The 12320-nt window shown below is 37.7% G+C and overlaps 1 protein-coding gene across 2 annotated transcripts in view; it reads right to left on the bottom strand.

Annotated features, from left to right (window-relative positions):
- Positions 1-5093: 5093 nt before the first annotated feature.
- Positions 5094-12320, bottom strand: part of DROSHA (drosha ribonuclease III) — a 68887-nt gene continuing 61660 nt past the window's right edge. The window contains exons 28-33 of one of the 2 annotated variants that reach the window (XR_008970918.1): positions 11665-11747; positions 11422-11525; positions 9349-9441; positions 8493-8539; positions 7902-8011; positions 5393-5526 (exon numbers count right to left, since the gene is read on the bottom strand). Coding sequence is in view for 1 of the 2 variants with exons in the window: in XM_057399420.1 (XP_057255403.1) it covers positions 5396-5526; positions 8493-8539; positions 9349-9441; positions 11422-11525; positions 11665-11747 (458 nt within the window). In the remaining variant the exon portion in view is untranslated. Of the gene's footprint in view, positions 5527-7901; positions 8012-8492; positions 8540-9348; positions 9442-11421; positions 11526-11664; positions 11748-12320 lie in introns of both variants that reach the window. The other variant, XM_057399420.1, reaches the window with a different exon arrangement.

Raw genomic sequence — 12320 nt, 5'->3', positions numbered from 1 at the left:
GATAGCTAGTTTAGTGAGGTTTTGGGTGTAATTTGGTGCTCTCTTTGTTATCTGTAGCAAGCAGGTGAAGAGGGCCTCTGAGGTAAAACCGCTCTCTGATGGATAGGGAAACCCAAGTGGCTGGAGTGCTATTTCATCTTGGGACCTCAGAAATAACCTGAAAAACCAGGCATGGAACCAGTTGGGGAAGATTATCACTCTCTGTCTTTGAGCAGCCCTTGTCTTTGGACTTTTAAAAATGCGGGAGGTATTTCCTTTATTTTCTCTTCACAGACTCAGACCACTTGTTCTGGCCAGTACACACAGCTGCAGCTGTAGGGTCAGCCTCTCTGACTGCACTGCTTCCATGACTCCCTATCAGATCTTCCAGCATGCTGATACCAATGCTCTAGTCTGCAATGCTCCTTACTGTCTTGTGACCTTTCACATCAAGAATGTGCCTCTGAGCAGAAAGCACAGACACAAGAACCTGGGACAATCTTCTCTTCTGCAAGCTTTGGAGCACTGCAACAGCAACAAGGTAGGCTACCATGAAGATTAAAAAAAAAGGAAAACGAAACAAGTCCAGTGCAAAGTTACTGACTTTTACTTCCTTCTACAGACACAGAACTGTTTTAAAAGGGGAATCCAGAGAAACACTAAGGAGATGTGATAGTTTTACCTAACATTTCATTGCTAGGTAGATACAGTTGTCCTGGGTTCAGCAATAGCAGTCATTTTTCTCCTTCTTGGTAGCTGGTGCAGTGCTGTGTTTTGACTTTCGGCTCAGGAACAGAGCTGATAACAATGATGTGTTGGTTTGGCCAAGGACTTTGTGAGCCTCATGCTCTGCCAGGGAGGAGGGGAAGCTGGGAGGAAGCAGAGACAGGACACCTGACCCAAGCTAGCCAAAGAGGTATTCCATACCACAGCACGTCAAGCCCAGGATGTAACTGGGAGTTAGCCAGAAGGGCTGGGACTGCGGGGTTGGAGGAGGCATCGATCAGTGCTTGGTCGGGCCGGGGTGGGTCAGCTGGTGATGAGGTGATGTATTCTCTTCCCTCGTTATTTCCTTTATCATTGTTATTATTGGTGGTAGCAGTAGTGATGTGTGTTATACCTTAGTTACTAAACTGTTCTTATCTCAACCACTGGGAGTTGCATTCTTTTGATTCTCCTCTCCATCCCTCCGGGAGTAGGGGGAGGGAAAGAAAGGGGGGGGGGGGGGAGTGAATGAACAAGTTGCCTGACTGGGTTTAAACCACGACAATAGTATATCCATAAACATGATCAATTTGCTAAGAAACACACCATCTGTTGCTCAAGCTGGGAACACTTATCAGAATATGAGAGAAGAAAAAGTAACAAAGTACTTTAAAAAGGCCATTCTTGCTAAAATAAAAATCTCTACCTTGCCTATAATTTGAAGCTATCAGTACACCTCCAGCTTTGCAATCCATTTTAATTGGAGTCTTTATATGAAGACAAATTACATCTTCAAAATACAAGGAGCTAACCTATTTTCCAGTGGTAGATAGTCTGTTGAGCACCTCTGCAATAATAAATGATACTGAGATGTGTCCACGGCATATGAGAGATCTGATTCCCTGCTCTACCCACCATATTGTTATGGCAACTATTTCTTTTTATTATTTTATTCTATTCTAAGTAAGTGCAAGTTCATTATGTGACCACCAGTTTATTTTATCAGCTCCTCTTTAAGTTATTTACTATATTCGCTTAACTATGAAAGAACAGATAGCAGAATCCAGAACACCTGTCCCCTGACACCATGGCTTACTGGTCAAGAATAATTACCAGTAACCAATGAGATGTGTCACATTTCATTTCTAAGCCTGTTCACAGTAAGACATCAATCATTCCAAGAGTTAAATATTTACGCTTGCAGGTAACAGAAGACAGCAGACTACAAGTTTTTACTACACTTCAAAACAGGAACCACTTTCTGGTTATTATTCCCCATTTAGGCAAACCTAAAACAAAACAAAAACTTTTTACATAGCCTGTATAATCAGAGTCTTTGAAGTAGGGAGACAGATGATCAGGATTTGCCTTTTGATCTTTCCAAATTGTTTTAGCAAGTAACAACTATGCCTGGAGTCTTTTCTGGAAAACTTTATTAGCAACAGTGTTTACAGCAGTCATGGAGACCAAGATTAACTTAGTTTCACTGTTAAATAACCTTCCAGAAACTGAAAACTTACAAAGCAAACTTAGGCTCTGCAAATAACAATGATGAATTTTATGTAAATGCAATAAAAATTCCTAATCAAATGACCTACAATTCAATGTTCTGTACATACATACATTTAAAAGAAAAAAAAAAAGGAAAAAGACATATATGCTTTCACAGGGCCTGCTGAAGCCACATAGATTTTGGTCTTGTTTTTCATTCATCTGCTTGTACCCAAATGAAGAACCTTGCATGAGAACCTCTACATGAGAACACAGCACACTCTGGAGCAATCAGAAAAGGACCTTACAGTCTTTAAGCCAGACACCCTTTCACATTTTCAAAAGAGCAGCCAAAGTTGCCTAGTTATGAACTACAGCTGTTCCACTGATTAGCATGAACTCAGTAATAATTTTTCCCAAACTTAAGGCAACTTAAAAAACTTTTCTCTCCTCAGTGTGTATTATAAAGGACTGCACTCACATTATACATTCTCTGCATGTCCTTAAACTATCACAAACATTGATACCCACTGTTTTTAGACAGTGCGTACACAGAAAGACAACTCAGTTTTGACACAGAAAAGGAAATATTACTTTCTTTGCCTGAAGAAATTTTGTTTTCCTTTTCTTGAGGGCAGAAAACAAAATCAAAGGGAATCATCCTAGCCTGTACTTATACGTTGGAAAAAAAAAAAAAAAAAAGGAAAAATAGCCTACTCATGAAAAAATAGTTATAATCTACATTTTAGTTAGAAAGACCTAAAGTTCATTAACTGTAGTAGTGGAACGGAGAAATAATTCTAAGTTTTTTTTCATTTTCAAGAAATTCCTGGGTCAAAGAAGATAAGAGAACAGTTCTGGATTACTCCCCCCAAACAACGTTATCTTATAAATTCAATCTATTCTTATGCAAATGTTTATGACAAAGCTCACAGTCTTCTTAAGGCTGAAAAGTGATATGATGTATAGGAAGCATTAAAGATATGTTAAACTGTGAGCTAACGATTCCACTGGAGTACTCTGGCGATATAAGACATGATGAGAGAAATTTGCACAGCAACCATACACCTGAAAATGAAGTCACTGTACGTTCTACTTGTTAAACACATGAATCTGCTCTCAGTTAAGAGGGAAAAGTAAAATAATGATGTACACATTTACCCTTAACCCTCTGTCAATGTACCATTTCAACTTATCGCTAAAAGCAGATGGGCAACTATACAAAAAAATTTGAAATACAAAAGCCTTGAAGGCAGGGAAATTCTCACTGCTTGCTTTTCAAGCCTGCTGCTGTTCAGAGGCATTTCAGCATTTTTGTTACAGACTGAAGCTATAAGGAGTTACAATCACTTTTCAAAAGTCACTGAACAGCAGCATCCAGCAGAGAGCAGCTCCTTGCCTTTATCTTTTTGTTGTTTTTAATACCCTACTATATGTTTTAATGGTTTATTATCACTTTCTAAATTACAGAACTTGTGTGTTTTTTTTTCCTCTCATCCTCAGAAATGGATTAAAAAAGGGTCAAACCATTAAGAAAAGGCAATCATAGAAGCTGGAAGAAGTGAGGTAGTGCTGTGGGGCCAAGGTTTAAAAAAAAACGTATTTAAGGACATCTCACATTGTATGCGTACAAAAATGTGCTTATGAAAATACGCATATTGATTAGCTCAGAAGTGAAACTTTGGGAAGACATTTGGGTAGTCTGAACTTTTCAGCTACACTTGTATCTACTTTGGCACCTGCAATAAAGTGCTTTCATGGATGCCCATCACACACCTAGAGAAAGGTGTTTCAGACAACCATTAAACTAGTTGCTCAGTGCAGTGTGGCCATTGGGCAAAAGTTTTCTTTCAGGAGTCTGCATGAATTCTTTGGGCTAGACTTGTGTATCCAAGCTCATGAAGCTGCCGGGTATCTTACCACATACACCCTTTCTGCTTACATCAGAAAAGATGCATAAATGACTCACCAAAAAGCATATGAAGCAAGAAGAAAATGTGCAGTTAAGGAAAATAAGACTTGTATCTGGTTCATTTATCACAAAAGATAGAGAACTGATCAGACCGTACATACTAAGGGATTGTTTTAACTTAGAACTCAGCATAACTGAAATGAATGGTTTGAAGCAGGCAAATTAAAAGTACAAGCACCAACATCTTCACTGAAACTGGTTGTCAGTGGGAAACATCACCAACAGATACAGTGGATGCTCCACTTCTGGTACCATTGTGAGCTTTCATAGAAGTAACATCTGTCTGTAATACAAACCACAGACACCAAAAATCAAGGAAACTAAGTCACTTAAAACTGTATGCTACTTTTGAACTACACATTGGGATAAATTCTGCCCTCCTTTGGATACAAACAGTTTTCAATGGACCTATATGGAACAGAACCTGTATGGAATTTCTAATACACCATTTCATTATTATGGTCATAGTTGTATCTTCTGGACAAAGACACCACTTTGACAAAGCAAGAAGTTAAGAATAAAATTAAACTTGTAAACTCAGTACAATCTCTATGAAAAGAGTTGTCATTTTCTTGCTTCTAATTACCATATTCATTAAGAGTTTTATAATACTGATTTAAAGACAAAAAAAACCCCAACCTTCCACACACACCTGTGTCACATTCCAGATGTGGTCCATTGTTTAAAACAAAAATGAGTATCTCCTTTGCTTAAATTACTGTACCAGTTTCTATAAAGGGCCAGAAGTTTATGGCTCTGGTTTAGCAGAGTCGAGAAGTACATTTAGCTGCAAAACTTAAAGTAGGTAGCTTAAGTGCTCTGCTGAATTAGTTTCTTGTAACACCTTCCCCTTCAGAGCAGAGTTTATGCATTAACTTTGCTGGTCACTAGAAAACAGTATCTGGACATAGAAGACAGTAGTTAATCAGGTTTTTCTCCTACAGGCTTTTGCAATTAATACTTTATTACTTCATACAAGACAGTAAAAATAATAAAAGTAATCCCACAACTTCTCTTAAAAACTGAAGGGATTTTAAACCATATCTTATTAAAAAGCCAAACAAATTTTGCACTTAAAACTAAAGAAATACATATATACACACACATTTTTTTAAAGTACAGATTATGATTTTCTATTTGATATCAACAGGCACTCTTCATTCATCATCTGCAAGAAACTAGGTTAGGTCTCCAGAGGCCACAGAGTTATTAAGTAAGTAAATATGCCACTGCTTCTGTGCCCTCCTTTTATTTCCTTGCTTCTTCAGTCTCCTCTGGCTCTTTCTCTTGAAGCTCTTTTTCCCACCTCATTTCTTTCAACTCTTGTCTGTACTTCCGTTCAATGAACCGTTTCTGATGGGCCATCTGAGGAAAGTTATCTGACACAAAAAGAAATATTTTACATTAATAAACAAACTGGTAACGCAGAAATCCTCAGGTTTTCCTTTACTTTTTCTTTTTTTTTTTAAACTTTGGTAAGAGTAGGGCTAGCGGTGAATAATGTTATTATCATTTTTACTCATTTATTTCTAAAATTCCACAGTAAACCAGGGCTGCGTGTCATACGACTTCTGTTTCTTTACTATTTCCACATCTGTTTCCCCTGCTACAAAGCACTGCCATATCTAATACACTCACAAAAATAAAATATAAAATCCTGATATAGCAACATGGCCAGGTATTACCTGGATTTTACATTCTGTTCCCTTACCAACAGGCGGTCGATACTGAAAAATGAATGTGAGACTACTGTCAATGCTGTCAGGGGTTTTGTCTTGTTCTTACTCCTAAAAAAGCCCTTGGTTCCAAGCATTGTACAGATGTTTCCATTATTATTGTTTTGGACCACACAGAATCCACTAGATGTCCCATGTTATGGCAGGGCTCCTAATGGGAAAGTAATAGTGTAGCAAAAAGGAATGCAGTCAAATCTGTTCCTGAGAAAGCTAATGCTTGGCTATGTACCAGAATACAGCCTTAAGAGTAGTCTAAGAGCATGGATGAGTGAAGGACGGGCTAAAACAGGCTGGATGAGGCTTTAGTGATGGAAAAATAGCTAGGGGGACAGATGCTTCTGATTTCAGTCATTTTTTCCACTGGCTGGTATATCTATACACTAGTTAGAACTGAAGCTGTAAAACCAGCTTACGTAATTGATCAGGACTGCTCTCAATTTAGTGCTCAGATGACAAGAGCACGACGTTTTCTGCATCACCAGTGTGCTGACATTCATCTGTGTGTCTGTGCTGCACAGACCTGCACCTTCCAGAAAACAAAGAGGTAGTGGAGTGCACGGCAGCCTGTAGATGGTGGTAAATCCTGTGATCACACAGAGCTCTGGGATCAGCACTGGCTACCTATCTGTGTCTGAGGCGAATGCAAAATGTTACTGCACTGACCTTTAAAGCCATAAAAAAATAATTGTAAGATGCCTCGGCAAAGGATGACTCTCTCTCTAGTTGGCTACTGAGAGAGAATTAAGCTGAGACTCCTCTTGAAGGAGTCCCTTGGCACCAAGCATTCTCCTCCTTTTTCTGTGTCCCAGACAGCAAAGATCTGTTCAGCCAGACAACACTGCGCAGAAGCCCTATATTCTGCAGGAGTTCGTGGTAAAGCGGAATGACTGCTTTGTGCTATTGGCCAATGAAATTTGTGCTTTTCATTATATACTAAAGGAATAAAAGGTTTATTCATCAGTTATTTACAACTCTGTCACAGATGGGTATATTTATTTAAACCAGAAAGCAATCTAAACAAAATTGTTTTTAAATTGCTCTTGTTTTTTAAAAACACTAGCGCTTTGTTTAATGTAGTTCTGAGATATCTTGTTGCTCATGTGCACCACAAAATGAAAATCTGGTTTACAGCACTGCGCCTGTAACATGATTCCTTTAGAACTCTGAAGAACTCAGCTTAGTAGCAATCTGTTTATAAAGTGTTAAAGATGTTGAGGACAATTATGTAATAAAGTCATCATGGCTATCATAAATAAGTACATGAAAATTACTTTTACTTGTAATTAACTATTTATACATTAAAAAAAAACACCACAACAACAAAGTCAAAACCAAACAAAACCAAAAAAATCCACAAACATTTACATAATAGAACAGGTGCCCACAGGGGCTGTGGAGCCTTAATCCTTAAAGACAGTCAAACCTTGACTGGTAAGGCACTGAGAAACATGACCTAACTTGAAAGTTGGCTCTGTTTTGAGGGTGGCTGGAGCAAAGACCTCTAGAGGTCTGCAGTGTTCAAACAAATATGTATGTCAGAAAAGAGCTGTGAAATCCTTGGACTGATAGGAGTTCACAGCTCTGAGTGATGATACTGTCACAAGAAAAAACACACGAAGAAAAATTCAGTAACATTTTACAAATATTCAGCAGAGAAGGGAAGTTACATTTTTCTACTTGTCAAATTCGCTGGTGGCAAGAAATATACACCTAGCAGATCGATATAAAAAAATTTAGGAATTACATGTATTCATTGTCTTCTGAAGCTTCTAAGCCCTGGGATTTCCACATGCAGAGATAATGGCTTAAAAAACCTTTGGCATCTGAGGAACTGTATGTCTTTTTCTTGAATTGAATACAAAAAGCATACCTCTTGATGTTCTTCTGAACAGATTGCTTCTGCTGCACAAAAATGCTTGCAATCTATTTGCTTACAGTACATCCACACCTGACACTTTGACTTACCTAACCGAAGTTATTTCATGTAAGAAGCTCGCATACACTCATTCCTTTCATACCTGAGACTCCACTGCAATGAAGGACTGCCCCCATGCTGGCTATCTATTATGTGCATAATTTTGAGAGGTGCACACATAGATCACTGGATCTTAGCTGACATAAACTCTTCCTAACAGATAAATATTGACTTACAATGTTTGCAGATCTGCCTGTTAGACTTAACCTACTCTACTGTATAACCTGAGATCAAGTTTTATTTTCTAAACTGGTAACTGAAAAGTAATTTTTCCTCCTCCACTAAATTGGAGGACTAGACAACCTCACCATCACAGGCTAAGCAGTCTTATCCCACTGCATATTTAATAATGGAAAATCTCAATGAGATTTCACTGCACAGGTTTCCCTCTAAAGTGCAACCTCTGTAGTTGACCAACTCCCATTAAAAAAAATGCCTACGGTATCGTATTAACTTCACCTGTTACAAAATTGTCTTGAAAGTAGTAAAAGAAAATCCTGCTGCTTAGAAGCTGACAACATTCAGCATATGTGTTCTGTTCAAATATTATCCCCTCACAAAACCTGCACCTCATCTCCCTAAAGACCAAGGACGTTAATTGTACATTATTTTCTTCGTTGCCCAAATATCTTACATTTTTCAAGTGCATCCATTGCAGCTCCCATTTCTGCTTGCTGGATACTGTGAAAACCAAAACAAAACCATGTTACGAGATCTGCGTTGTACAGTATAAACTAAAGTTTCTGACAAAGTGAAACACTAGCTACTTTTATTTTTTGTAATAAAACTCTTTAGATAACCAGTAGTTAGTAATTCCCAGAGTATATATCAGCTTTTCCATAAATATGTAAGCAATAGCACTACAGCTCCTGTAGAATATTTTTAAACTTAGATCAATAACAGAATATTCTAGTCCATTCTTCACTGAAGCATTTGCTTTTTCTTGGGAGGAAAAGAAGGGAACAGAATCACAGAGGTGCGAACGCTGTAAAACTAATGATGTTTTAATAATCACCGTCAGATTTGGTAGCAGAAAGTAAGATGAGGGCTTTGTGGTTCATGCTTGACGTCTCCACAACTTTAGAAACCATTCTAAAATGCCAACAACTAACAGCATCAGAAAAAATAACCCTGAGAGCCTTGCATTCTTAACTTGCCAGGTTAAGCTGGACTCTAATTCAGTAGCAAAGCCAATGATAAAGTTGCTATTTCCTAGAAGCTGCTCTGCAGTTTCTAGTCTGACAGACACAAAATGGTTAGCACTGCTAGCCACCTTGTAGGCAAGTTCACAAAAAAAGCTTAAGACCCAAAACTATACAGATATGAAACCCTTCAGGTATTCCTGAAGGAGAAATTCAGCATATCTCGAAAAAGGCTCTATAGCTTTCCTTTTCTAAGGCTAACCACACACTTGTCTATCTCCATGGCTAGTCACTTTGGACACTGCCATACTCAAAATTTAAAACCAGATGATTAATTTTTCACTATACCTTGGGCCTTTACCGCATCCTATTCTTTCTCCTTTGAAGTAAACAGCTACTGTGTATGTCCTAGCATGAGATGGTCCCACTGTCTGCAAAGTCCTGAAATAAAAAGATATGATTTATTCAAGCAGGAAGTATTAAAAACCAGAATCTGCTTGTGGCACATATATCACCAAGCTTTCAGTCTGGTCAATACATATAGTGGAATTAGTGCAAAGCATAGAGCAAGTGTTGACAGCTGCCTGCATAAATCACATTAACCCAGAGATTACCAGTGCAGTGAGCAATAAGAAAGAGAAATTTACATAAAACACACCTTAATTATATTGGATATATTTATTTCTCCAGGTTCACTCAGGAGCACCATATGAGAATTAAAACTTTAACCTTAAACACTGTGAAAACACTTGTGAAAAGGTTATATAAATTGTGCATAGCTGTGCAACTACTCACACCAACAGGACTACTGAATGAACAAAAAATTTTAGTCCTTGAGAGCTGAACAGTTAGCAAGGTTTTAAAAGGATTTTATACTGGACATGATAGCTTACTATATACTGAATGATCACAGTAAAAATAAATTTTCCAACAGCTCTGAAAAGTTACAGTATGTCACAAAACAAACTTTCCATTTGAGATAAAGTCTATGACGTACATCAACAACCATCTAAAGCAGTAAAGGAAGGTAATTCCCTAGACATGCAATGAATTGCTGCTTCTGCTGTTTCTTCCTGCTGTCCCAAACCTCCCCCCCGTCAGCTTGAGTTCTATCCACTTCCTTGCTTCTTTTTGGAAGGAGGACCAATCTCACATCAATTTTTGACGTATCTAACTATAGCGCTCTGTCTCCATGTGCTGTGACAAGAGCAGATTAAACCCACCCCAAATTTAAAAGCAATAGTACTGACTGCAATGAAACAGATAACCCAAGAAAAGGAATTTAACAAGTAACAGGAAGATAACAGCATATCACTAGCTCTAAGCTGTACTATAAAAATCAATTTATCATCACAGCAAAACAAAACAAACATTTGGTACTTGATACTCAGTGGTTTTTACAAGAATCAGGCATTACTGTATTCATCTCCTTCACTCAAGACAAAGCTGTGAGCCCTCATACAAGACACTGAGGAGTCAGATTTGCAGAACATCAGCTGCAGTGTCAACGCAACCATATTTCTGAAGTGCACTGTTTGTCACTATAACTGAACTGCTACATTTCATTGAAAACTTTACTTCAGTAAATGTGACAAATGCACTTACGACTTTCATTCTTCATACATTTTTGATGTAACAATACAAACAGGATAAGCCCTGAACTTTCATAGCCTTTATCTCTTTCTTCTGAGGGCTAATATTGCACCGATTCCCATCTTAATTGAATGGATATAGATACAATATACAATTTGAAGTTTATTACTGCCTCTTTGAAGCAACTATTATGTTGCAACTACAACTGAGAGAAGGGAGATCCTTCCCATCCAGCTTCAGGTATCTAACTGAGGTGTACAAGTTAAGAGGTTCAGTGCCCTGAGTTACTCTATGACTAAAAAGGAAGACACATGTGGGCTGAATTGCGCAGCAAAAATGTCTGAAACTTGTGTTGCCCTCCAGCGCCTGACTGTGAATTAGAAAAGGAGCCTATAATCAAGATGTGTAATACAATGCATTTAGTACGTCTGCATAATAATGTAGAATGTAGAGAAACTTTATACTGTTACTGAAAATAGACTGGAAATGTCTTGACTTCACACCCAAACAGCCACTGTTCCATTCACTTCATTTATAATAAAATGAGAATAAATGTAGAATGATGCCAATTAAATAGTCCATGCAGACATAAAAAAATTATTTTCCCTTGCAAGATAAAATGCTTGCTAATTCTTCCACGTGATAGCTTAAAACACCTAAAGCTTGCAAAACACTGGTTCAACATTTTCATCTTCAGACAAAGAGAGTCTGAAGGGCTTGTATAACTACAGCAAAATTAAACTATGGTAAAAAAGTAGGATATCAGATCACATGTTCGTCCATATACAGGACAGACTGATAATTAGATCATAAGATGCTAGCTCTTACTTGTAAAGAGGAATGTCTGGCTCTTTTCCTTCTGTCCTGAGAGTCAAGCAGCACTGCTGAAGCTGAGATTTAGGATCATTCCAATCTTGATTTAAAATAAACTCCTGTAAGAAGTTCACAAAGATGCTTGTATGATTGAGAGATTATTGTAAGAGTCTAAACCACAATAAATTAGTAAGATTCCCAAATGTATGAATGTATTAAAACACAGTGGCAGGAAGGTAGGAACCTTACTAATCTTACCTTTAGCCGTGGAAAAAAGCATACATTCATGAAAGTGTGAACATATTCCAAATCTTTATCAATGTACAGGGCAGCAATAAAGGCTGGGGAAACAAACAAACAAAAAAAGGTGCTGTCACTCATTCAAAGCATATGTTAATAGCTTGCACATTTAGAAACAAGTCTCTCTGAGTACTCTAAAGCCATATTCAATCAGATTTCGCAGCAGTAATCTGATGAGGGTATTATTATCCTGCATATATAGGAAAAAATAAAGTTGACCAGGAGACTGAGTTACCAAAATTCACTCATTTAAAGAGCTAGAAACAACAGTCAGCTCCTAATCTCACATTTTAACCAGGAGATGATGGGTACTAACAAATAGATCACTAAGAGATACCGTAAAAAAAAAATTAGATATAAATCAGTCTGGTTCATGTGCTATTCCTATTTACTTAGAGGGTTTGGCAAAAGCCAAAGGGTCTGAAAGGCTGAATCCTCCTAAAAAGCAGTCGAACCCCAGAAATATTCACCTGTTGAAGGAACTACTTGACCTTAAACCAGTAACAAGAACATATTAATGAAACATTGAAACTGCTGCTAAATAGCTCAGATTAAAAAATTTAGCTTTCTGACATGCTTTTGACCTGGTCATGATGACCCCTAAATTTCTAAGC

Source organism: Pezoporus wallicus, unplaced genomic scaffold (genome assembly GCF_028554395.1).
Source record: "Pezoporus wallicus isolate ANWC-B61680 ecotype Strahan unplaced genomic scaffold, APGP_CSIRO_Pwel_v1 contig_818, whole genome shotgun sequence".
NCBI classification, from domain to species: Eukaryota; Metazoa; Chordata; class Aves; order Psittaciformes; family Psittacidae; genus Pezoporus; species Pezoporus wallicus.
Note: the sequence above shows the minus strand (reverse complement) of the source record. Positions and strands in the feature narration are given on the sequence as shown.